Source organism: Pinus tabuliformis, chromosome 3_2 (assembly GCF_031772625.1).
Source record: "Pinus tabuliformis cultivar Carrire ecotype Pingquan chromosome 3_2, CPIR1, whole genome shotgun sequence".
Classification (NCBI taxonomy): domain Eukaryota; kingdom Viridiplantae; phylum Streptophyta; class Pinopsida; order Pinales; family Pinaceae; genus Pinus; species Pinus tabuliformis.
Window position 1 is genome coordinate 908720505 of NC_142302.1, and position 27880 is coordinate 908748384.

Below are 27880 nucleotides of genomic sequence, written 5' to 3' on the forward strand. Positions count from 1 at the left end.
AAGGTTGTAATAGACCCGGTGTCTTAATTGTTTCAACTTTATTTTGTTGGCAAACCAAACATTCTGCCACAAACTTTTGAATATCTGATTTAAGGCCATCCCAAAAAAATTCCTTCTTAACCCTGTGGTAAGTTTTTAAAAATCCTGAGTGCCCTCCTAAGGGAGAAGTGTGCAATTCCATAAGAATCTTTTATTTTAGCTGGGAATTCTTACAGAGGTATAAGCGATCTTTGTACCATAACGAATCATTTTTCCAGCTAAATGTATCAGACGTACTGGAATCTTGTTGTAGCTTTCGAATAAGTGCCCACACTTCTTCGTCATTCTTCCATTCCTCCCTTGCTTCATTTATCCAATCTGGTTGGATGATAGAAATAGCGCACAACAATGCTTCCACATCCTCATCCTTTCTTGAGAGTGCATCTGCCACCACATTTTGCTTCCCTTTTTTGTAGATGATTTCAAAGTCATAACCCAACATCTTTGTGACCCACTTTTGTTGCTCTTCAGAGGATAATCTTTGTTCTAAAAAATATTTAAGGCTATCATGATCTGTTTTTACCTTGAAGTGTCTTCCCATTAGGTAGGGTCGCCATTTCTTAAGTGCATGGAGTATTGCCAACATTTCCTTCTCATAAATAGCTTTGCTTAGAAACTTTCCCTTGATTGGACGACTTTCAAAAGCAATGGGTCTTTCATCTTGCATTAGAACAGCACCAATTCCATTTCCTGAAGCATCACATTCCACAGTAAAGGTTTTTGTGAAGTCCGGTGTAGCTAAGACCGGTGCTTGGCACATTGCCTCTTTAAGATGTTCAAAGGCCTTTGTTGCTTCCGGAGTCCATGAAAATGCATCTTTCTTCAATAATGTCGTTAGAGGTGCTGCTATTCTCCCATAATTCTTAACAAACTTGCGATAATACCCTGTCAACCCAAGAAATCCGCGCAAATGCTTTATGGATGTGGGGATTTTCCATTCCTTAATGGCTTTAATTTTGGTAGGGTCTACCTTAACTCCTTCATGAGATACAATATGACCCAAATATTCCACCTCCTGGACTCCAAAGAAACATTTGGATCTTTTGGCATATAATTGTTTCTCTTCCAATAGTTGTAGCACCCTGTCGACATGTTCAACATGATCCTTCCAAGACTTGTTGTAGATAAGTATATCATCAAAAAATACTAACACAAATTTTCTAAGGAATGGTTTGAAAATTGAATTCATCAAACCTTGAAATGTTGAAGGTGCATTGGTAAGGCCAAAAGGCATGACCAAAAATTCATAATGACCCTCATGAGTTCTAAATGCCGTTTTCGGAATGTCTTCAATCTTCATTCTGATTTGATGATATCCTGAACGAAGATCCAACTTGGTGAAGTAAATTGATCCATGCAATTCATCCAGTAATTCATCAATGACAGGAATGGGGAACTTATCTTTAATAGTGAGCTTGTTGAGCTCCCTATAATCCGGACACATGCACCATGATCCATCCTTCTTGTGCACCAATACTACTGGAGCAGAGAAAGAACTTTGACTCGGTTGAATTATACCAGCCTCTAGCATTTCTGCAACCATACGTTCAATTTCACTTTTTTGGACATAGGGATATCTGTACGGCCTGATGTTTGGAGGAACACTTCCTGGAATCAGATGAATAGCATGATCATGATCACGCATAGGTGGGAGACCTTTGGGAGTCTCAAATACCTTGGAATGATTGTCCAGGACTTTTTGGAGATCTGGAGAAATAGATGATTCTAATGTGGAAACATCTAGCGAACATAATTGTGCAATTACACCCCTTTGCTGCTTTTTTAGAAGCTTTGTCATACCATTAGAGCTGATTATCTTTCCTGGTTTCCCTGCAATACCCCTTAATTCAACTTCCTTTCCTTCCACAGAAAATTTCATGAAAAGTTCTTGAAAATTAAAAGCTATTGTACCCAAGGATTGTAGCCATTGGACTCCTAGCACAACATCAGCACCTCCCATTGGAATGGAAAGCATTGGGCTAGTCAATATATATTCTCCCATGGATAGCTTGATATTATGGCACTTTCCAGAGCAATTTATTGTTCCTCCATTTGCAATCATCACTTGACACTCTAGTGCTGGATATAGGAAGCAATTCAATTCTTTTGCTACCCTACAATGAATAAAATTGTGGGTGCTTCCTGAATCAATCAACACTATCACCTTTTTCTTCTTGATTTGTCCTTCTATCTTGATGGTTTGAGGAGTGGTAATTCCCGCCAATGCATTACAAGATATGGTTGGATTTATTTGTTCTTCATCTAGGCTTTGTTCCTGGAGTATATCTTCTTCTTTTGACCTTTCTTGCTCCTTTTCTTCTTCCTCTTCACAATCTATGTAGAATAATTTCTTCTCACCACACTTATGACCCTTTGTGTATTTGCTATCACAATTGTAACAAAGCCCTTTTGCTCTTTTTTCTTCCAATTGTTGTGGTGTCAACCTTGTAGGTTGTGGAAGACTATGGGCAACAACGCCTCCATCTTTATAGTTGTGAATGGTATGCTTCCTAGTTGCCATAATTTTGCTTTCCATTTTTCTTGCTAACCTGAATGCCTTCTCTAATGAATCAGGTTCCCAAAGGCGAACATCATGTTGGATATTATCCTTTAAAGACCCTATGAACACATCAATCCTATGCTGCTCTGGAATATCTTTTACCCTTATGTTCAATTTTTGGAACTCTTCAATGTGCTCCATTATTGAACCCTTTTGTTTGAGACTTATCAATTGGCTAAAAAAAGTGTTGTTTTTTGTATCCTCATAATGTGCTATCAATTCTTCTGTAAAAATTGCCCAAGTGATAAATTGTTTACGAGAGCAAAGCCATTGATACCATACAAATTGATTTGGTTCCAAATATAAAGTTGCCATACGTACCTTTTGTGTGTTTTGCACATTATTGAGATCAAAGAACTGCTCCATCTGTAATATCCATGTGGCGGGATCCTTCCCATCAAACTTCCTCATATTGATTTTTGGAATATGGTGGGTCTTCGATCCAACATTAGAATCTATGGAATCATGATTAACATTACTTTTGTTCACATCATGAGTTTCCTTTACAACCTTTTCACCATTAGTAAGTATCTCTTGTAGAAAATTTGTCAAATCTGTCTTCAAATCTGCCATGTCTGTCTTCAAATCTGTCTTCAAACTTGCCATGTCTTTCTTCAAATCTGTCTTCAAATCAGTCTTCAAATCATCCATCTTAGCTTCCATGCCCTTTATCTTAGCATCTGTTAGCTTTTGTGAGCGTGACATTTGTTGCACTTGTTCTTGTAATTTTGATATATCATGTAGCATTTCTTCCTCTTCCTCATGAGTCATGCTAGAGCTTTCATGTTCCTTACTAGGCGTTTGCATTTTCTTTCCTCGGGGCATCATTTACCGATAATAATGCTTTACTAGGCCCTTTGAATTCCTTCAAACCAAGCTTATGCAAAAATAAAAAATAAAAACTACACACCTTTTTTTTTTACTTTGTAGAAGCCTGATATTGAATCTGATGTACCTCTGTAATTTCGAATCATCCAATTCTGAAATTGTGATCTGTAGTAGCTTTCTGTGTCCTCTTTCCAATGCCACTAGTCTGAACCAAATTGAATTCTCCAAGAAAGAGTTATGCACAATCTCCCACAGTGACCTGATTATAGACGGTTTCAGTAGAGCGAACTTGTATGAAGTTCCACGTGTCACTGTTTCAACCCTTGACTCTGAAAAATATATAAACGAAAACTACAGTTCGTCCTCTTTCTGTAACTTCTTACGAAATTTGAATCCGATTCTCAGAAACAAAGTTATGACGATTTTCCCCAGGTCACCTGTTTTGAGTGTAATTCAGGAGTCTGCAAAAAGACCAACTTCCGCAGATCATATCTCTGAAAATATTGCGCGAAAAGATCTGAAATTTGGACCCAAGGTTTAGCGCCAATTCTTCTCAAATGGGGTTTTTTTGCGACTTCGGAAACGTCACAGAAAAAAAGTTATAGCGAAAATGCCACGATGACCTGTTTGGAGCAGCGAAACCCTAGAATCCAAAGCTCTGATACCAAATGTTATGAAACCAGCTCACAAAAAGATAGAAAAGAGAGATCCACGCCTTAGAATTCAGCCTCTTCGAGGGGGAAACCTCCTTTACATTACATAAATGAACAATTCTTGGATGATACAAATGAAAATACCTCCTTTCTATATATAGGAGTCTAAGTGGTCCCAATACAATCAAAGCCTACATAACAATAATATTGTAGGGCACAACAATAACAATAGTGGGATTCTATGTGGCACAATAGTAACAATATGGGCACTACATGGGTACATCAATATAAATAAGGGGTATAACTATAATAGTAATGGGGTAATCACTAGTATTATAGGGACCCAACATAAAATCATGGTCTGGACCGTTGTTAAAGGTAAGAGTGGTCGTGGGGGTTGTGGTCGTGGGAAGCAGAGGAAGGCCTCCCCTTCTCAGACTTGTCAACCCAGTCCTTCCTAGTGAATGGGTCGGGGATGCAAGCCGACCTCTCGTATAATTTAGGAAGTTTCTCAAGCATATCATGCTAGTAGCTCCAACCTGGTCAAGCAACTTATTGCAGATTGGGAGGCTTAGATTTGACAGACCGAGGAGAATTTTGAACTTGATATGGACGAGTGGAAAACTCTAATCTCGGACCCAGGCCACACTCGTGGTAGATCATCTCAATACAAGCAAACAGTCCATTGGTTTTGGATGATGAAGATCATTATGGCTAAATCTTTAGAACAATTTCCTCCTTATATGCATTTGGCCCCTCATGGACACTCGGATTACACCAAAGAATTTCGAAAAATACAATTTCAATTACAGCAGCAGAATGGATGACTCAGCCGAATAGAGTAACATATCCCATGTATACCCCACACTGAGTTACCAAGTTTCACTGTGAAGGATCACGCACCTGTGGATTCAGTTGATGATGAGTAGTGACAATGCATCTTTGTTTCTAGTTTTGCATGATATAGTTTCAACTTTCTATGTTTATTAGCAGTTATGTTTATAGATATTTAGAGAATAAGAAGAACAAAGGCTCTCAAACTTACATAACGTGGTTGGTTAGACTTATTATTTTTTGTTTTTGGATGGCATATTTTGCGGTAACCTGCTATATTTTCGAAAACTAATGGAAAGGTACCACCAAGCTTACAAAAAATATATATCAATAACAACACTTAGAGTTGAAGGGCATCATAACATAGTTTCAAATGAAAAGAAACAATGAACATCATGCTACCAGAAAACAACACTTAGAGTTGAAGGGCATCCTAACATAATTTGAAATGAAAATAAATAATGAACATCATGCTACCAGACTTGCAGGATCCATTTTTGATGTGCAAGTAGCTGGAAAGTGTTTTAAATAGCCCGCTATACAAGCTCAACTTTAATGAAAGAACAAGGATGCAAAATAGAATAATAAGGTTGAAAAAACCATATGAAGGAAACATTGGAATAGTTTAGTTCATAGGCACACATTTCTGTCAATTCTCGTCGTCTTATCTTGTAATGACATCCAACTCAATAAATTTATGTCGAATCTTGCCATCTTCTCCTGTAATCACATCCAACGCTATTAATATTTCCGTGGCAATGATAAAGTCGGTAAGAGAATCACATTGGTTGTTTGTTTCCTTGTTCACGTTATTGGCTTCTCTGTCTATAAGAATCGTCACATTAGATGTGAAGAGGTCTCTATTTTGTTTCCTAGATTGACACAGTAATCATTATAAAAAACCATCTGGTTGCCTGGATCCATGGCTTACATTGACCTTACCCCTAATTTAACCCCGCGGAATTATTATTCGATGTGTCGCCCTTCTCTCGAAAGGGCTTTTGAGGATTTGATGAGTTGCAACAAGGTAAGTCATTCTTATGTCTATTTGTCTCAGTTTAAAATTTGTCCCGTGTGCAGAACCTTACCTTCATCCACCAAAATTGACTTTCAGTTGATATCATGCTAATAATTCATCTTTAAATTCGATGATTACAGATAATTCATCTTTAAATTCGATGTTTACAGTTACTACATCGGATGGGATGGGCATGAACACTTACGAAAGGAAGACAGATTGTAAAACACATATATAAGAATATTCTAATTGAGGAGAAGGGATATGGATTCCCGCTTATTTTTCATATCATATGGAAATGGAACATCTCGAATAAAATAAAATGTTTTTGTTGGTTAGCCATTCATAATAGGATATTGACATGGCAGAATCTTCGAAGGAGAGGGTTTCAAGGACCAGAATTTTCCTTATGTGTAGGGAGGGTGAGGAGGATAATAATCATATCTTCATACAGTGTCTATATGCAAAGGAAATATGGAATGGGGTGTTGGGATTTTTTAAAATTGCATCAAAGGGAGTTGTACAAAAGTTGTCATCATGTATCAGAATTTGGATCAAAGACCGACAGTTTAGGGTGTTACCTTTATATATCATATGGACTATTTGGAGAAGGCGTAATGCCATCATCTTTGAACAGAAAGGATTGGAGGTACAAGAGGACATTAATAAGACAATAGCCTATTTCAACGAAATTGGACAGATACAAGGAAACAAAGGCGGCAGGAATATCAAGATTAGAGAAATATGGCATTCATATCCAGTGGGTTTCTTTGATGGGGCATGTGCTAACAGAGCATGTGGATGTGGATTTGTTATTTACATCAAGGTTGATATAGTCTATCATTTCTGGTGGGAGGGTGGAAAAGGAACCAATAGTAGGGCAAAAATCATTACATTATGGGGTGTATTGATAGTGGAAAAATGGTTAGGGATTAATCAGATACAGATCTATGGAGATGCCAAGGGAATTATAGAATGGGTCAATGGTCAAAATGATTTCAATCTGCCAATTTTAATTAATTGGATGAATCGTATCAAAACCTTGGAAAATACCTTTCAGTAGGTAAAATTTGACCGTATCTATAGAGAACAAAACTAGGATGCATATTTTCTTTCAAAGAGAGGTATAACAAGGGAAACAGGTAAATTTTATTTTGCTTCTTTTGTCCAACGAGTCATGGATAATGCGAGAACTATCAACTATTCATAATCACAGATGGGACGTTTTGTGTTTCGTTGTGTGTAGGAATAGATAGGATGTCAAGGTTGCTTGAATAGCACAATTTTGTACCTTCTATTTTGTGTAGAAAAGGGTGTAGGTTGATATTAAGTCATTTTTAGAGGCAAAGCAATAAGTAGTTGAAACATTGTCATTTTTTGTAAACCAATGATGGAAAGGATGATATTGTAATTTGTTGTATGTACTACCTTTAATACAAAAGAGTAGCATTTTTTTTTTACTGCAAAAAAAAAACAACAACAACAATACAGTAAATTTAGTTACAGTAAAAGCACACTCATAAACTATAAATGTTCAAGGCCACGACCCATCAATAGTTGTTAAAAGAAATTCCTTTTGTCTTGGAAATGAACTCAAGGGTGGGAGGGGGTTTCCCCTCCTCCCGAAATTCACTAAATGGCAGGTTTTCCCACACTAGAGGAAAACCAATTTCTGAGGGGAGTACCTTTGAATCCTCCCAGCTGCCATTCCTAGGATATCAATGGAAAAGGATTTTTTGGGGTCAATATATTCCAAAATCCCCTCGAAACCCTATATTCATCATATCTTCCAAAGTTTTGGATGACCATAAAAGATGCATGCGAGATCATGCTTTCATTTGCAAATTCATTGGGATATGGCATACGGAGAAGGATCTCGAATAGTGGATACAACGCACATGGCAGCCAAAAGGAGATGTGGACTTAAGATTAAGGCCAAAAGGCTTCTTTACAATAAAATTCTCCAATCTTGAGGATAATGCCCAGATTTTTTAAGGAGGATCATATATTTTCAACAACGTTGGACTCTATATCAGGCATTGGGAAGCTTGCTTCAATCTTGATAAGGAGTTCACAGAAGCACTGGTATGGGTTAGAATTTACTCACACTCCCCATGGAATTTTGGAAATCGAAAATCTTGGAAGGAATTGGACAAGCACTAAGGCATTTCTTCAACCTATCGAAGATCACTAAGAAGGGAAAAAACATGTCATATCCCAAGTTATGTGTATACATGAACATATCCCAACTATTACCGACTCCATCGAGTTAGATTATCAATGGGAGGTATGGAATCAACCCTTGGACTATGAACATGTCCCATTCAGATGTCAACTCTTCCATGAACATGGACATCTAATCCAAGAATGCCCACAAAGAAGGAAGGAACAAACTGTCGGAGGTTTGTCCACCTCTGATGGCTTTACCGTTGTCCAAACTAGGAGATGAAACAACAAGAATTGAGGCTCAATTATATCCAAGATAACATAGGATAAAAACCCCTTTTCTGTACTAGAGGATATGGAGGAAGATACACAAAAAGGTGAGGATGCACAAATGGTAAACCTAACAACAAAACCATCTCAAGAGAAAAAAGAAGCCAAATGCAAAATGGAGGAAGACAAGGATGAAAACTTGACTAAACTAAGAGGGTGTGATGAATCATTTTAGCATATTTATGGACAATAAAATTCTTTTCTTTAAACTCATTAACTAAAACACTTCATGAGAAACTTAACAAATAATGACCAGCAGATTGAATATGTGAACAAGTAATAATCAAACCAAAACATCACATGAACACATAATTAAAGCACATATTGACACCAGATATATGTGGAAACCCATAAAGTGAGAAAAACACACTTTTATTATTGTTGTAATGCAAAGGCAAGCTCCTACTCCTTATTACATCTAATTTTTGTAGGCTCCAACCTACAAGAGATTGCTAGCTCAATTTTCTGCAAGTTGCAACTACAAGGAAGCTTCAACTCCCATATGTTTTCTGTAGGCTACAACCCACAGGAGGCTCCTACATCAACAAGCTCCAACCTGATGTTTATCAAGCCAATACTTGAAAGGAGACTACCATCTCCTGATGAAAACAAGAAATGACAATGTGTTGGTTTACCTGGTCATAATTTTTTCATATCTCCATATTCATTTTTTGATCTTCTTCCCTTCAAATCTACTTCACATCAGCTTCATAAGTGCTAGTAACTAATGAATAATAGCTCAATCGTCTCCCTCACATTTTCCCATTCTCTAACCCCTTAATTGCCTTCCAAAATCACATCTTTTATAAAGATAATTTTCTGGTTGTTTGTATCCCACATAAGAATATGACATGAATAGACTTGACTCTTTGCCTTCCGCTCATTCATTCCCAAACTCTTCATATCTTAAATATTAGAACACAAAAATAAATAATTCATCCAATATTAACTTCAGCCACATGTAACCATTAAATGCATCAACCTAATGCCAACATTGAATCCCAATATTTATCATTAATGCATCACAACAATATTTGCAACATCTTTTCCTTTGCCTTGGAGTCTTGCCTTCGCATCACAACAATTCAGCTCAATCAACCATTTCACATCACAACAAATTCTTCAATATAGCAATCTCTGCAACATTATCCAAGCATATTACAATCCTTTGTGTTGCTCCATTGCTTGTTGCTCCTTGTGCAAGATGGTACTTTGCTTGTTTCTCCTTTGCTTTTTGCTTTGTAGCTATAACAACATATGTCTTCCTCTACTTATTTGCCTTGATCCCAACCATGCATGCTTTTTTTGCTCCTTCATTGCTCCTTGTTACTAATCCTTTGTCTTTGTTATGCTTTTGCCATCAATGACAATAATGTTAACAATCTCCTCCTTTGGCATTGATGGAAAAACATTGATCCTCCCCCTTTTGTCCTGAAAAAAAAGTGTATTCCTTCCTCTAATTACCTCCCCCTTTGACATCAATGGCAAGAGGGTTACAAATTTATTTTAGTCTATAAAAGAGTCCTCGGTGTAGTTGTCATCATTGTAGTAATGTTCTACAACCTGCAATTTTTTGTGCTACATAAACAATGTTGACATTGTCATTGAATGCATGCCACTCTAGATGTCTTATTAGGGCTGCTCCAGATTAAATGAATCTTGCTCCAAAATGACATATAAACATTGCTCCAAATACGCTTCAGAATTTTCTTGTAAAATATTGCAAGAATATTGTTGAGAGAACACTTTGTAATAAATTACAATTGCATAGAGATAAAAAGTAAGTTCTGAATAATACTCGCCAAATAATAAGTGCATTGCATAATGTTGTGAGATGATATGAACACGTAGATCATTAAGTACATGATACATTGAATATGTGAGGCAAGTATTTGAGGATCAACATGTAACTCCATAACCCTGTATGTAATAGGTAATAAATCTGCAAGAATAAACATTGCTCCAATGTACATAAATCAATGTATATGTTGTTTGCGCTAGGAATGATTTTGTGAAATAATTGGTCGAGAACCCTACTTAGGGAAACCAACTCTAAGAAGAATATTAATAATAGTAGTGCTACTATATTAATGCATATGAATATTTATTCATTAAGATGAAAACGATAATATTTCCTTAAGCCCATGTAGCATATAGGCAATGTTACATGTTGTTAAAACCACATCCAATGTTGCTTCATCCCAGGTCAATGTTGTTGAAGATATTGTTCAATGCTTGAATATTCAAATTGATAATAACTTCAATGCAAAAGTTAAGCAAACTTATTGAGCAGCCAAAATAATTTTCAAAAAGGTTTTCAAGCTCCGAAACAAAAACATGACATGTCTCTCACTTGAGCTATTGCAACAACCTCGAACATCCATTTCATCTACATCATGCATTTTGAAGCATCCATATGGCTCTTTCATCTGAAGCATATATACTTTTAATTTATTGAACCCAGAGAAGTTTGTCCTTCAATGGTTACAAGAGCATTAACTTTTTTCTCCAATTCAGAAGGAAGCAATATAGACAACAGTTCTCTAATTTTGAAGCAATAATCCTTAAAAATCACATCTAACATGTTCTAATTATTGATACCATAACCTAGGATTGATCCTTTCTAATATCAATATTTGACATATGTTTAAGAAAAATATAAAGTGCTTCATTGATTCTAAAAAGTATCCTAGCATTGATAGCAATAGAAATTGTAATTGTTGCTTAGTTAGATCTGTATTCTTGCATAAACAGCATATCAATCATTATGCCATGTTAATAGCCCTATGCTTCTTCCATAATCTTAACAAAATGGATGATATCTACTTTCATTGGGCAATGAAAGAATGTTGTCACTACATAATATGGTTGTTTCCTCTATATGGTTGGCGATGTATAGCATTTTTCTCTCCCTTTTCTTTTCTGCCAGAATCTTTTCGAGTATCAAAAACCCAAATGGATGTGACTATATCCCTAAACATTCCAGTGAGAAATAATTGTCAAAAAGTTTGATGATGTGTCCATTGTCATTGGGACAATAATATAAACCTCAAAAGTGAAATTCATGATTATATATATATATATATATATTTTGCGAGCATGTACTAGCTCAAATTTTATCTCAAAGACTCAAGGTTCTTCCCATTATCAAGAAAATGTTCAAAATTTAAATTCTCAGCCTGCTCAAGTGACAACAAGAGTTCTAGTGTCTGGGGCAATAACCACATTACCTCTGTTGAGGAGCATTCGGGCAGCAAATCTGATACCAAGCCACGTTTTTCCACTGCGTGAATGAGAGAAATGCAACCATCAAAGCTGATACCAAGCCATGTTGTTCCACTACATGAATGAGAGCAGTGCAGGCAACAAAGCTGATACCAAGCCATGTTGTTCAACTGCGTGAATGAGAGAAATGCGGGCAACAAATCCGATACCAAGCCACGTTGTTCCAATGCGTGAATGAGAGCAATGTTGGTAGCAAATTCGATACCAAAACACCAATTTTAGATGCGCATTTTGTCATAACGATTATTCATCCATGATGATGGTCCAGTGAAAAAGTATATGTGATGCATCCAAAATATTTTTTTCTAATAGATCAAACGCACCATACCAAAGACATGGACACACCATATTTTAATACATCAACAACATTAATACGTAGACAACATTTAGTTTTCGAGTGAGATTGGCATATTTCTCGACGTAGCGTCTCAGCACGGAACAAAAATTACATGCAAGTTTGATCAGATTAGCATCTAGCACGTAATTTTACTAGAACATATTCAGGACCAACTATTGTGACCCTGACAAATATTGGATTGAGAACATTTCCAAGTCCGTAAAACCAGGTGTTCCCTGAAATATTTTTCTCTATTGACTACAATGGCTTGCCAAGGGAGAAAACTTTCACATGACCGTAATATGGTACACCTCTCATCTCCTTAACCAGAAATCAAAGGAATTCATTAACCCAAAAATTGCAATAGAAACCACTGATATGCTCTCCTTTTAAAAGAAATTCCAGGAAATGACACTACTAAACATAGGTCAGATTCAACAACAAAAATATTTTCTTCACCACTGCCATATGAGGACTTAAAAAAAAATCCATCAAATGGTCGCCCTCAAATTGAGAAAATGGACGTCTCAGACTATCATATATTGCTCTTACAATAGAAGGATGCACATCCTCGGTGAAAACTTCGGCATCCAACTTCTTTATATGAGGCCAAACCTCTGTTGCTTACTGCCTTGTCAATGCCTGAACCTGGCCCAGAGTGACCTGACATCATTCATGTTCTTCTTCTGCACGCAATCCACTACTCTTGGCAAACCTTTGATTATTGTGTTCATCATCATCGTCGGCATCCATTCTTGAAGGCTCTTTATCTACATCCATGGAATCTCCTTGATCAAGTCCAAGACCATCAATTGGTTTCTCGATAAGATCATCTAAGAGATGTTTCATGAGCACATCCGTAAAAAAATTGTAGAGAACAAAGAGAAATGCCTCATTTTCCTACAATACTTGCGATAGAAGTGCATCTTTTTCTTCTAAAGACTCTTGTGCAAAGCTCTCCTCTTCCTTGAGTTTTTCTTCTTCTGCTTTCAATCATTTTACTTTATTCATTTCTTCACTTTGCAGTTCTTCAGTGTCTACCTCTTCTGCAAAAACCTCTACAGACTCCAAGTCAGCTTAGACCTTGGTGGAGGATACAATAGCCTTTTGAACAGACTTCTCAGCAAATGCAACTCCTTTTCTCAAGTTTGAAACGTGATTGTAGGTTCTGCTGAGAGAATTTATTAAAACCTCCTAGAGTCGGTCTGAAGTGTGGAATTGTTAAATGTTGGCAGAAGAGAAAACCCAACTCATAGTAGCAATATTAGAGATAATACGATAACCCATCATGCGATCAATTCAATTTTTCAAGCACTTCATGTGAAAAGACATGTTGTGGTGACCATTTTGGAAGATCCAAAACATGCGCCCATTCTTTCCTAGGCCAAATAAAATGGAAATTTGATAAGTGACGTGCAAACCAATGGACAAAGTGAACTCCATATCTAATTCACCAACTTTATCAAAAAGTGCACGCACAACTCCAACCATCACCGCAGGGAAAGCTCCAGGAAGGTTTGTCTCAGATCTGTGAAGGTTTGTGAAGAGATAATTGAAAATGATATCAATGCAGCCATTTTTTTTTTTAAACATGGTAATCTGGAGCATCGCTGGTTATTATACAAATTAACCTTGCATGCTGGAAATAATTGTCAGTTTTTAATTGGTAGATTGATAGGATCAAGGTGTGATAAGGAGTTAAATCAAAGCTTCAGCAAAAGAGAATGGAAATCCTCTATTCTTCGCCTCAATATTAATCTATATATTCAATCACATGTTTTTGTCGAATGCTCCATGTGAACAGACTCGCAAGGATATGCAACAGGATCCACAGCTTGAAACAAAGAGTAGCATTTCTTATTCTTGGCCAATGGAATGTGTCGGGATGCCCCAACCGTGCGATGATGATCTATAAGCAAAGATAATAGTTTGACTATGCTCCAACCATGTGGTAATAATGTGATATAAACCATTATTATTGCTACAAACCATTGTTATTGCTACACTGGAATTTTTGCATATGTACTTGTAACACTCATCTAGGTTATCATAGTGCTACTACAGTTACTGAACTACTGAATGTCGCGAGACTGAAATGATGCAATTCTTTTAGACTCATCAACATTCACATATGTAACATACGTTGTCACTATCCAAATTGAGTGCATTCTTCATATCTGTTTTCATCTCTTTATATATGACACTGTGATCATTTTAATTAGGTTTGTTGCCTTGTAACTGCTCTGGTTGGTATATGGCATTACTTGATATGACTATAATATTAAGGATGCCACAGTAATATCGACCACCGTAATATAATACGATAAGGATGTAGAATATGTAACATTTCGGAAAAAAAAAATCCTTCCTCTTGTTACCAATGCAAGCATCAAATCACTGTTACTGCACCTGCCACTGCATTGTCATACTTCTCAGACTATTATGCTTGGCATATTTTGTTACAATATAACGCATTTCTTTTGGCATAGATAATGTTGGTCCATTGTATAATTTGACATTAACGCTTCATATTTCTGCAACCACCGCTAGACTTCAACGTTGTAACGTTATTATCATGCATTGTATATTTCTTTCTCTATATTCTTGCATTTTCTATTTGGTGGTTGGTGAAGGAATCGAGCCATCTGTATCAAGCAGTGGTTTGTGCCTGACATCCCTAACTTGAATTCTCTGCTTAATATCCCTAACATATGTTACCTATTACACGACCTACCATCGGTCCCTATGGATGGTATCAATCTTAACATTGTGAGAAAACTCATTCTCAGCCTGAAATTGTATCATTCAAGTGTCATTTCTGATTTGGTATATTTCTTTTCAGGGTCCTCTCAATTCTAGGGTGGCTTATTCAAAAACACTCTTCCAACTTAGTTATTTTCAAAATTGCTTCACTTTTCTCTTTATGATAGTACATTGTTGGAGATATGATTTCTCAAATTTTCGTTTCAATCTAAAACCAATTCTCTTCAAAAATAATAAGTCTCTTGCATTGAATGCCCCAATCTTTTGTTTCTACACTTCTTCCTTTGATGGTTTAGTGTGGATTCAATTTTAGAATAGTGGAATCACACAATTTCTCTTCTTCATACTACCACCCTTCGGGCAACTATCGTGTTGGCCTCCTTGGAAGTTTTTATTTATGTGACCAATTGCTCAACCTTGGTATGCAAATTGTCATTTAGTTCTTGCTCAATGTTGGTGTCTTTTCGCAATGGCAATGGGCATGCTCGCTTTAGAGGAGGAATGTTTTGCTATATCATATTGTTCTGCCATATGAGAATTCTACCATATGTAGCGTTTGAATACTATTGAACATGTATTACCCTCCTCCCCTTTTTTTTTTCTGTCTAATTTCTTTCTCCTCTTTTTCTTTTTAATAGTTACACGATGAGCTCCCTTGAATGTTTCACTTCCAACCTCAAAAATTCAATTTGCACAGTGGATTTAACCTTTTTTTGTAACCATTTCGAGCATCAATACGTAATTAGAGGTACTCCAGTTTGAAACTCAACAGACTCTATTGTATAGTCTTCAAAGGAACACTAAGGTGGATGCTCTTCCCCTTGAGATGCTTCACATTTTATAATCATAGTTCTATCACTGGTTAGCTTCCTTGTGCAGCTCCCCTGAGACCAAGCTAGGTCATTGGTTGTTCTTTATTCTTCATTTTCCATACCTTTGTTAGTTGCCTTCTTGTGTCTACATTTTCTTTTGTCTCATTATTTGGATTTCTTGTAGAATCCATCTTGTGTCTAGAGTTCTTTAGGGTATAGTGCAGCTTGCAGTATTTGGCTTTGTGTCCCAGATTGCTACATACAAAACATCTTGTGTGGCCAAGAAATAGAGAAAATTATGTGTTCCTTTTTGCGTTCATATTTTTCTTCATATACACTTTGCATTCAAACACTTTATGTCCAAATTCATGACACGTATAACAATAATCATAGAAAGAGTTTATGTACCTGGTTGTTGATGTTCTCCTTTGTTTGCTTGTTGGATAGTACCTTCTTGTTTGTTGCATGTTTTGTTGAATAGTCTTGATCTTCTTGTTCTTACAATCTGCTGCCACATGTCCATGTTCATGGCAAGAAAAACATGTGATGTTTTTCCCAAGAGAAAAGAATCTCCTTTGAAATCTTCTCAACTTGTTCAACTCATTTTCAAGAGAGAATGATCTTCTTGCAGTGAACCCTTTCTTCATCTCATTCGTTGGCTTTTGATATTGTTGCTTATTTTTGTACAAAACATGTTGTTGTTAGACTCTTCTTCTGTAGGTCCTTTTAGAGCCGCTTCATTATCATCTTTACTAGTTGTCTTTGTTGAGTTCTTCATGGAGGCAAGGTCCTCTTCTAGTTTCTTACACAACCTATTATTTTTATCTAACTACTTTCTAGTTGAATCAATCCCAGCTTCGAATATTTTACAATGTAGACCTCTCTCCTTGAATTTACTACTCATCACCTCTTCTATTCTCCTTGCTTCTTCAAGTTGTGCCTTCAAGTTGATAAATTCCTTCTTGTACTCATGCTCTCTGTCATCACATATATGCACCAGTTTCTTCAGATCTTTGATTTCATTCTTCAATCTTTCTATACTAGCCAATGACAAGTCAAGCCTAGCTTTATTTTCATCTGTCATTTCTTCATTAGGGTCAGGTACATTCACCCCGTAGAGGTTTCATTTAGCTAAACACTTTCTTTTTGACAAATTTTTTTCTCCTACTCTTTCTTTTTTCTTTCTCATATAAAACAAGATAAAAATATGTAAATAATGATTTATAAGATAAATAAATATTATACATATCATTAATAATTAATATTTTACATATCATTAATATTATACGAAATTATTTCTCAAATTTATTAATTATTATAATTTTGTATAAACTTCAATCTTACGTGCAACACATCGAAACCCAACACAAACAAGTTCAATCTTGACACACGACTGTGTCACATCTATAAATATCTCCCCCCTCTCACTCTCGACAGGCAGTTTGTAGTTTTTAAAAATTAATAGTTATTTTAGCAATATAAAATTTAGATGAGCACTGTTGTTGTGCGCGCGTTCTGAGCTCCCACGCCCCTACTTCCTCGGCCCCTACGGCCCTCCGCAGGCCTCCTGCCTGGCAGCCCCTGCTGCTGGGCCCTAATTCCTTCCCGGCATCCCCGCAATCGGGCTCTGCCTTCCTCCTCCGGCACAGTTTTTAGCAGAGGAGCGTAGCTGCCGCCATGAATGTGCCTGGGGGTGGGGAACCTTCTCCCACCTCACCAATCTCTTCAGAAGAAGCATTCAGAATACTGCTCTCGCAGAAAGGGAAGAAGTGTTTGACTCCAGAAGTCCCGAAATTCATCAAAAAACTGGAGGAAATTCCTGAGATCGCCCTACCAAAAGAACAATCGATGAAAATCGCCCTAGCACTGGCTCACAGAGGGTTGGTAGGACAATTTATAGGATGCTAGCCCTCTACGAAAACAGCAGACGACTGGATTTAGCGCAACTGGAGGCCCCAGCTAGCAAACAATGTGATCTGCTATGCTATCGAAAGAGGGTATTTCATTTTCGAGTTCACCTCCAAAGAAGATCGAGATTTGGTTTTCAGAAACGGTCCATATTTTATGGGAAATCAGGGTTTGTATCTTAATAAGTGGAACCCTGAATTCGATCCCTCAATCGACACCCCTAAAGAGGTCCCAGTCTGGGTCCGGCTCCCCAATCTTTCGATCCACTGCTGCATCTATCACACCCTGCAGAAGATTAGAAATGGTCTCGGCCGCTTCATTGACAAAGCAGATAACAAGGGCCAATATACCTGCGCAAGAATCTGTGTGGAAGTCGATCTGGAAGCTGGACTGCTCGAAGTGATAAAACTTACAGTTGGAGAATGGCATCACTATCAAAAATTGGATTACGAGCAATTGCCTTTCAAATGCAGAACCTATCATGAACATGGACACTTCCAACGAAACTGCCCAAAAGCACCAGCCGGGGACAAAGTGGGCGAAGAAGGATGGAAAGAAATCGAAAAGGGCAAGGCAGTCCCAAAACCAACTGAGAAGAAAAATTCAGGGCCATTGGTGAAGCCCCAGCCCAAACCAAAAGCCAAAGAAGTTCCAAAAGAGGGTTGTTCCTCTGGGGAAAAGACAGATGCCATTGGGACCCAAGAGGAACCAGAAGACCCGTCGAAGAAGTGTAAGAAGCCGAGGCAAAGTCAATTCTTCCTCCAACAGAGGTTGAACAAGGGGAAAAAGAAGAAAACAAGGAGCACATCAATCTGGGCTCCGACTCTGAGGGAGATTCAGAAGGTGCAGTCTCGGATTCAGACAGCTCGCAAGTCACTCCTCTCAAGTCGACCAGGGGGCGAAAGTCCAAGAAGAAACAGAGAGAGGAAAAAACTTACCTAGATGTTCTCCAAGGCTCTCAGAAAACTCTCAAAGGAATGATGAATACCAGATCTAAGCGCAAGCATGGTCAGGCTCCAAGAGGAGCCACAACCTTCCAAGCCAGTAAATAATGAAATACGTCTCCTGGAACTGCAGAGGGTTAGGCAGCAGGTTGAAAGAAGAAGCTCTAAAAGACATTGTAAGGATGTACTCGCCTGAAATCCTTCTCATCTAGGAGACAAAAATGGAGGACCTTCTACTCCTCCAAGCAAGCAAATCATTCTGGCATAAAGGCCAAGGGAAAGCAGTCAGTGCCAGAGGCGCCTCTGGAGGGATTGCCTCCTTTTGGGACAACTCCAAATATGATCTGATTCACGAAGAATGTTGCCCCCATTGGCTACTCACTAAGCTCCTCCATAAAGAATCTAGCCACCAAGTAAGTATGTTCAATCTTTATGCTCCGGTCTTACCATCTGAGAAAAAAAATTGTTGGGACTCGCTTCAGTCCTATCTTTTCTTGCACAATCCAGAAAATATTATTATTGCAAGTGATCTGAATGTTACGTTAGCCACAGAAGAGAAAAAGGGGGGCTCGTTGGTCAGGGACCCAGCTAGAGAATGGGTTGAAGACATCATTTTAGATTGGGAATTGGAGGATATCAAGCCCACAACTGGGAAATTCACCTGGTCAAACAAAAGGATAGGCCCCGGCCACATTGCTGCTCGTCTGGACAGATTTCTAGTCCAATCCTCCTTCTTGACATGTGGTTTATTGGCCACGTCTAAAATTCTGCCGAACTACACCTCTGACCATAAACCCATTCTGCTTGAGCTCTCCTTGGATGGAAATCTTGGCCCCATTCCCTTTAGATTCGACTCTCTATGGATTCATCAAGAAGGATTCCAGGATGTGGTCTCTGAGGCCTGGAACCCGCAAGTCCAAGGATCCTCTTTTTGTGTGTGGGAAGAAAAAATGAGAAGACTTAAAAGGGAGCTCAAGGAGTGGGCTAAAAGGCTAAAAACGCCCACCGCCAAAAGAAAGTAGCTGCATGACAGTTTAGAAGGCCATCAATTAAAAATGGAGAATTCTGATGTAACTCAATCCCTTCTTAAAAAAGAAGTAGAACTGCAAAAAGATCTCCACAGAGCAAGTAGGGATGAAGAAGAGTTCTGGAGACAGAAGTCCAGAAATCTTTGGTTAAAGGCTGGAGACAAAAATACAAGCTACTTCCATAAGCAAGCTGAAGCACACAAGCACTTCAAAACAGTAGATGAAATTCACTATCAAAACACTGTGGTTAAAGATTCTGAAGGCATAAAGTGAGGAGCCCACTCCTTCTTCAAAGATCTTTACTCTGCCCCGGAAGACACTCCTATTGATTCTCAAGCCTATCCGATTGATCTTATTCCTCACTGTGTTCAAGATTCTGACAATATTATGCTGACTGCTCCGATCAGTATGAATGAGATTAAAAAAGCTTTGGATTGCATGGACCCGGACAAAGCCCCGGGCCCTGATGGGTTCACAGCAAGGTTCTACCTGACTTGCTGGCCTACAATCAAAAAATACCTTCTGAGAATGATCCATAAATCTCAGACCTGTACCAAGATTGGAGGCAGTACCAACTCGACCTTCCTTGCCTTGATTCCGAAAGACAAAGGCGCCACTGATTTCAGTAGATTCAGGCCCATCTCTTTGTGTAACACAAGTTATAAGCTGATCACAAAAATAATAGCCAACCGTATTAAGAAAATTCTACCGGTCATCATCCCTGAAAACCAAGGAGGATTCATAAAAGGGAGAAAGATTCTTGACAATATTGTGCTGGTGCAAGAAGTAATTCATTCAAGCTGTCATCGAAAAGAGAAAGGCATGGTGATTAAGCTAGATTTGTCAAATGCCTTTGACAGGGTGAGACACGATTTCCTGTTTTCTGTGATGGAGAAATTTGGCTTCTCAAAAGTTCTCATAACTTGGGTGAAAGCCTGCATTGCCTCCCCTTGGATAGCGCCCCTGGTTAATGGTCGTTCAACGGAATTCTTCCAGGCCTCGAGGGGGCTAAGACAAGGTTGCCCTTTGTCCTCGCTTCTCTACGCCATTCAAGCTTCGGTGCTCAGCTTCTAGCTAGACTACTATCAACAGATCCAAACTCTGCCAGGCCTGAGAATGGCTCACAATGTTAAAGACATAAATCATGCCCAGTTTGCTGATGATACTTTATTGCTTGGAGGAGCTAGCATAAATTCTACTAGAACCTTCAAGAAGGAGCTGGACATTTATAAGGAGGTTTCAGGCAGTAAGATTAACTATCTAAAAAGCACGATCTATGGTTGGAATTGCTCAATCAAGGATTTGACAGACATAGCCAGGCTATTAGAAATGGAAAGAACCCTGACCTGGGAGTCATTTAAGTATCTTGGGATCCCAATCTTCAAATCAAATCCTAAGGTTGCTCACTGGATGCCTCTGCTAGACAAGCTAAAACTCAGAATACAAGCTTGGGGAGCCTCATGGTTGAATAATGCTGGGAAGGTAATCCTTATGAAATCTGTTCTCATAAGTCTCCCGGTTTATCAGAACTCCATCCTTCTAGCCCCTAAAACCTTTATTAGCAAAGTGGATGGTCTCCTGAGAATATTTCTGTGGGAGGGAGGGAAAAATAATGAAAGAAGGCTCCATTTAGTAAATTGGGACACTATTAAGAAGCCATTCTTGGAAGGAGGTCTCCAAATGCGGGACCTGGCAGCCCAAAATCTTGCTCTGGGCTCCAAGCTCCTTTGGAACATTGTTTTTGGGAATCCCAGTTGGAGTAAGAGAATTCTGTGGAAAAAAAAAATTCATGGGCAGCGTTTGAGGTGCTTGGACCAGCCTCCAAGAATTTCCAAAGGATCTCCAATTTTCAAACTCTGTCTCACAGCTTTGAAACATTTCAGTCATAAGCTTTATTGGATCCCAGGTAATGGGAAAAAAATAAAAATTTGGGAAGATTCGATTCTTGGAGATCAGCCCTTGAATCAGATGGCAGAACTGGGAAATATCAGAGTTTGGCTTCAGGCCAACAATCTGGAAACCATTTGGGACATCTCCAATTGGACAAATGATGCTCAAAGTCTATGGGATGGTTGGAATTTGGGGGAGGTCCGTCATTGGCTGGATGGTGAAGCCAATTTATTGTTGGACTTGCTCCAAGGAAAATCTCCCTTAAAGACCTCCTCTAAGTACAAAAGAGGGTGGGGTTCTCTCTTAGGCTCTTACTCAGCAGTAGAAGGTTACAAAAGTATGATGGTTGTCCCTAGCGTCCCCCCAAAGCCAACTCAATGGAAATTTATTTGGTCTTTCCCTGCCCTCCACAAAATTGACTTCTTTTGCTGGACTCTAGCGCATAAAAGTATCCTCACTAGAGATAACCTGAGGAAGCGTGGAATGGAAGGTCCCTCCAGGTGCCCTCTTTGTGCTTTGGATGAAGAAACAGCTAACCACTTGTTCTTATTGTGCCCCTTTGCTCAAGAAGTTTGGAGGGGTGTCCTGATGTTAGGATCAGACAAAATAGAGCTTCCAGGAAATACTCAGGACCTGCTAAGACACTGGACCAAATTATCCCCATTCTGTTTCTCCAAAAAAAGCCTTCTCAAGACTGCCTAGATGTGGATCCCCAAATTCACATGCTGGAAACTGTGGCTGGAGAGGAACAACAGAATTTTTAGGGAGGAGAGTTGTAACCTGATCAGAATTATCACTAAGATCAAAGCTCTGTTGGGGGAGGCCTTAGAAACCAATCCCACCATAGGAAATGGCATGATTCTGGACAGCGAGGAAGATCAATGGTTAAAAGAGCTTGTTCCAAATCAACAGAATAGACCCATTCCTCCTGCTAAAGCCCCCTCTCACTGGGAAATTCGTCTGGAAGAACAGGAATTCATCAAATGGAGATCTACTCTAGATGATCACTGTGTTTTCTTCGATGGGGCCTCTAAAGGCAACCCATGAAAGGCGGGTGGCGGTGGAGTTATCTTAAGCCCAGGTGGCTCAATTGAGCTGCGCTTTGCTTGGGGTCTGGGGCATGAAACAAACAACAGAGCAGAGGCTCTTGCTCTGTGGCAGGGTCTAAATCTGGCTCTTAAGTGGAACCTCCTCTCCATCTCAGTCTTTGGAGACTCCAGACTAATTATACAGGCTATGAACTCTCAAAAGATCCCTTCTCAAGTGCAGCTAGCCCCCATCCTCAAAAAAATTAGACTTATGTTGCCCAAGTTCCACAAAATCTCCTTCTATCATGTTCTGAGAAATTTAAACTCACAGGAGGACTTGGTAGCCAACCTAGGCTCTCTCAGGAGTAGGAGATCGCTGTTAGTTTTTGATGTGGAATTGGACTACAGCATTCCTTAATTCTGGAGATGTCTGGGCTTCTTTTCCTTTGAGCATTTCGCTGATTCCGATTCTCCAGACCTTGGGACCGAACCATTCTGTGTTGGGCGTTGTTAGGATTCGCAGACTCATCCACAAAGGAATTTTAGAACGCAACCTCGGCGTTTCGACCTCTGTTAGTCGCTGGAAATCACTGCTGCATCTGAGTAGGTGCTAGGGAGTTCACAAGGGCCTCCTCAAGACCAGTTTCCGCTCTTGGGTTTCTTGAACTCTTTATAATGCTCCTCCAGATCAAAAAGAAATCACAGTGATCCTTGGGATGATCTGGCTCTGCACCGCGTTGGATCTCCTCTCTACAAACTAGGAAGCAGTTCTTCGTCTCGGAAAGTAAAAGCAGCAGATCTTCACCAAGGTTGATGTGTTGCGCCTGTGAACAATTAACAAAGAGGAACAACAAAAACGCAAGGGTTGGTTCTTTTTGGAAAAGGAATAGCAGAAAAATCCAAGAGCCAGTCCATTGGAAAAGGAACACCAAAGAAATGCAAGAGATGTTGCAACGGGAAAAAGGAACAGCAGAGAAGAAATAGCAGAAAAAGAACAGCAGAAAGCAGAAAAGGAACAGCAGAAATCTGCTAATAAGAGCACTTTCAAGCAATCATTCGCAATTCTGTAACAATGAATTACAAAGAAGCCCGGTTAAAGCCCTCGGCAGCGGTTTTGCCGAAAAACTACTCGTTATTGTCAAAAAAAAAACAATGATTGTGTAAATTTTTTGCATAGCATATGACAAAACAAATGAGAACGTGATTTTAATTTTTCGAATAAGTTTAGGTTTGTAGTTTTTAAAAATTAATAGTTTTTTTAAGCAATATAAAATTCTAAAATGGGGTTAATTTGAGAAATGGGGTTAAATTTTTTAGTAAATAATTTTATTGCAGTTAAAATAAATATCGTTATATTTTTGTTAAAAAAGATTAAATGTGTAAATTCTTTGCTAAAAAATAAAATTTTCCTTTCCCGCAAATAAATTGTTTTCAGACTGACTAAACATTTTGTTGTCTGAACTTTATTTGCAAACAAAAATTAATAAATCTTTTAACGTTTTAATATTTTAATTTTTTTAATTATCAATAAATGTTTCAATGTTTTAATTTTCAGCAGATGTTTTTTATTTTTCTGCAAAAAAACAGTAAATGTTTTAATCTTTTTGCTTCAGGAATTAATTTTTCTTTATTTTATTTTCTTAAAAAAAAATGTCTTTCAAACAATTTTATTTTACTGGAAAAGTTTTGACCCTATATAGATTAAATTAACATTAAAATTAAACTTAAGTTCAGTATATTTCATTATACACATTAAGTTAAATCAATATATTTTATTAATGTTATTAAAGTATTTTTTAAATCTTAATTTATAATTCCTTAACATCGTTGCTATTACTACATTAATTTCTTAAAAAAATCTTCATACATTAATTTCTATTGTTATATTTATGCATTGGCTTTTTATTAATTTATTAATACATTCATTTTTTAAATAATATATTTTCCAATTGCATTTTTTTTACAATACATTTTAATGGTTTGATACATTTATATATTTATTTAATAATATTTTATGTAAATGTTATAAATTTTTATTAATTTATTAATACATTCATTTTTTAAATAATATATTTTCCAATTGCATTTTTTTTACAATACATTTTAATGGTTTGATACATTTATATATTTATTTAATAATATTTTATGTAAATGTTATAAATTGCAATTTTTATAGAAATAAGATTTTGAAAAATAATAATTAAATTTTTTCTATAAAATTAAACAACCCACACTAATTTTAGTGAAAATTTATATATTTATTTAATAATATTTTATGTAAATGTTATAAAGTGTAATTTTTGTAGAAATAAGATTTTGAAAAATAATAATTAAATTTCTTTTATAAAATTAAACAACCCACACTAATTTTAGTGAAAATTAATTATCATCATCATCAATATTTATTGATATTTCATTTACATAGATGTACTTGGGTTATGAGGAAATAGTGCAAGTGTCGCATATGCTTGCGGGGGAGATGTTGTTGAATATGTAAGATTGGAGTTCCTTAAAACGTTTTTAGTGCAATGAATTTATTTACATATTAAAAATATTATTTAAATAATAAAAAATTATATATTGATTTTAATTTATTTATGTATTAAAAAATATTATTTAAATAATAAAAAAAATTACAAATTATTTTGAAATTATATGTTTTTATTTTTAGAAAAATTATTTTATTTATTAATTAAATAATTTATAATATAATTTAATTAATAAAATAGTTTTTTTCAATAAATTATAATTAAATTTCAACATTTTTATTTTTATTTTAAATTTAAATTTAATTGGTTTAATCTGTATAATTCAGATTGGCCTAATTTTTCAAAGCACTTATTTAGATAATAAAAAATTTACAATCTCTTAAAATTATATAACCAGTTAAAAAAACAAAATTTAATTACATTAGCTCCAAATAAAACTAACTATTTATTTGTGAGCGTACTGCGATTTAGTGGGATGGACAGCTTTAAACAGAGCGGCACCTGTCTTCGTCGTGTTCGGTTTCTGAGCGAGCCGAAAACACTTTTTTGTCCATCTTTTATATCGATTGAAATAATTTAACAGCGTCTTGACCTTGCGCCTAATTTAACGCCACAAAATTATTATTCTGTGTGTCGCCCTTCTCGGAAACGCCTTTTGAGGATTTGACTACTGCATCAAGGTAAGTCGTTCTTGATCCATGCTTTTTTGGCATCTCCGGAAATTTTAACTAACAATCTCGTTGAAATTAAAAAAATATTAGGTATAGATTTGCTTAAATTTAATCACACGTATAATATATAGGCCGGCATTAGAATGTCCACTTCATAGAAATCGCGACGGAAACGAAGCCTGTTTACTGGATTTGTTCGCTTTGGGGTGTTACTGGCTTATTCGATAGAAAGTTCATGAGAAGTGTGTGATTTCCATTTTCGTTTGAGAAATTGAAACAAGGTAGGGTTGGATATCTCTGTCAAGTTAACTAACTTGAAATTTTGTTGTTTGGCGTTTTTAACTAAAGAAATCCATTCGAAAGAAAATGAACAAAGATGTTTTATTGAATTCTTCAAGGAAATATTTTTAGGGCTTTCCACTATACAAGATGGATTTAGGTCACGATTAATATGAAGTGATAGCCTTGTTGTAGAGGTCTGATGAGCGTCGTCGTCCTTAATGATCTTGAAGAAGTCATATTTTCTTTTTTTCAGAAACTTGAAGAAGTCATATTTTCATGCTTTTAGCATTTTGAAGTTTATGAGATGGCTTGAACTTTATGATAGTGTGATATGATGAGGCTTGCGATTCAGAGAGAAGTCACTTTTAGTAATACTAAGGCAGTTGAGCTCGAAAGTCTAGGGAATCTCATATTATTCAAATTCACAGTGATTTCGGCCAAGGATGGGATCGCATCAATCAGGTACCAACACTTCAGGCGGTGGTCTTCCCGTTTGTCTTTCTGGAATCGGAATACATCGACCCTCGGTACTTTTCTTCGATTGCTACAATAAATTTATTTTGAAGTCATTAAAGATCACTTGATCTTACCTGGAAATTGGAATCTTTTTTTCGATTGCTACGATAAATTTATTTTGAAGTCATTAAAGATCACTTGATCTTACATGGAAATTGGAATCTTTTCTTCGATTGTTACGATAAATTTATTTTGAAGTCATTGAAGATCACTTGATCTTACCCTGGAAATTGGAATCTCGTTTGTGGAAGGACAATGTTCCTCCGCTTGCAAGCATGTTTCAAATTAAGTAGATTAATTTCTTTAAAATCCTTGTTCTTTTTATCCTCTGTAAATTTTTTAAGTTCTGTAAATTATTAAATTATGAATTTGTCTGGAACTTGAAACATTGCTTTCCGTATCCTGCAGCTACAATCTTCCAGTCGTCTCCGGCATCATCATCACCACCGGAACGAGGTGATGAGGCTGAAGACAACCCCCACACATGATTCTTCTATGGTGTCCAATGTGATTTCAACAGAAGAAAATACTGATCAAAGGTCACTTTAATTTCAATAGATCTATAATTTTCACATGAATAATGCACAAAATCGTTTAGCTCACTCCGTGTTTTGTACAATTTCTTTTAGATTAAAATATTTGACTGTTTCACATCACAGGTTAGCCACGATGACCCTAAATGAAGTTCCTCTGCGACGTGACATCCTACAGGAACGGCCTCGCCACGCTCTAGCCTTACAGTATGTCTTTGTTGCACTTCGTTTCATTCAAATACCTATGGTACTCAAAGATCTAAAAAATAAGGCAAACTTTAGGGTTTCACCGTGATCCGTTTTCATTTTTTGCAGAATGGCGGATCTAGATCGTAGGAGGGAGGCAATCAAGAATCTCAGATCAAACCGTGGAATAACTAATTTCATGGATGAACAAATGACTTTAGTTCAACGATATAGCCATCGTATGCAGAGTGTCATACGTTCCATGATGCAGGATCCTTCCTTCGAGCACGAATTTGTTAGAGGACATAATAGTTGTGGGAATGCAGGTTAATCATCTCCTTTTCCATGCTTATACTCGTTTTTTGTTTTTATTGTAAAATTTTCCCTCGGAAGGACAGATGTAAATTAAAGATTGACGGTATGGTCTCAGTCGTGAGGAATGACCGACCAGAATTGTAGGGAGGGAAGAAGGCTGTATTTTAAAAGCTTTGTTAGTATATGTAATGTACTTAAAATATATTCTAATTATATTTTTAGAACTATTGTAAGTTGTTAAAATCATTTTTATAATGAAAACAATTATTTCATTAAATTTATTTCCCTCAAAAAAAAAAAAAAAAAGTCAAAAACAAGGAAGTTTCTATGAAAGGCTTAAATAATTTTTATTCATACTTGTTCAGCATAAATAACCGCTGTATACGCTGAATAACCGTTGTATACACTTCAGATCCTATAGTATAGGTCTAGAATAAGGAAAACTGATACAATCACATGAGTCTG

General features: G+C 37.0%; 1 protein-coding gene across 4 annotated transcripts in view; it reads left to right on the top strand.

Annotated features, from left to right (window-relative positions):
• The window catches only part of LOC149183568 (uncharacterized), a 99574-nt gene extending 71982 nt beyond the window's left edge, over positions 1 to 27592 (top strand). Inside the window, exons 1-5 of one of the 4 annotated variants that reach the window (XM_089418764.1) lie at positions 25391 to 25592; positions 26294 to 26392; positions 26790 to 26920; positions 27041 to 27121; positions 27230 to 27592. In XM_089418764.1, the coding sequence (XP_089274890.1) occupies positions 26309 to 26392; positions 26790 to 26920; positions 27041 to 27121; positions 27230 to 27431 (498 nt within the window). In that variant the 5' untranslated portion in view covers positions 25391 to 25592; positions 26294 to 26308 and the 3' untranslated portion in view covers positions 27432 to 27592. Of the gene's footprint in view, positions 1 to 25390; positions 25593 to 25715; positions 25865 to 26110; positions 26393 to 26789; positions 26921 to 27040; positions 27122 to 27229 lie in introns of those variants that run through there. The other 3 variants (XM_089418761.1, XM_089418763.1, XM_089418762.1) reach the window with 3 other exon arrangements.
• The last annotated feature ends 288 nt before the right edge of the window (positions 27593 to 27880 follow it).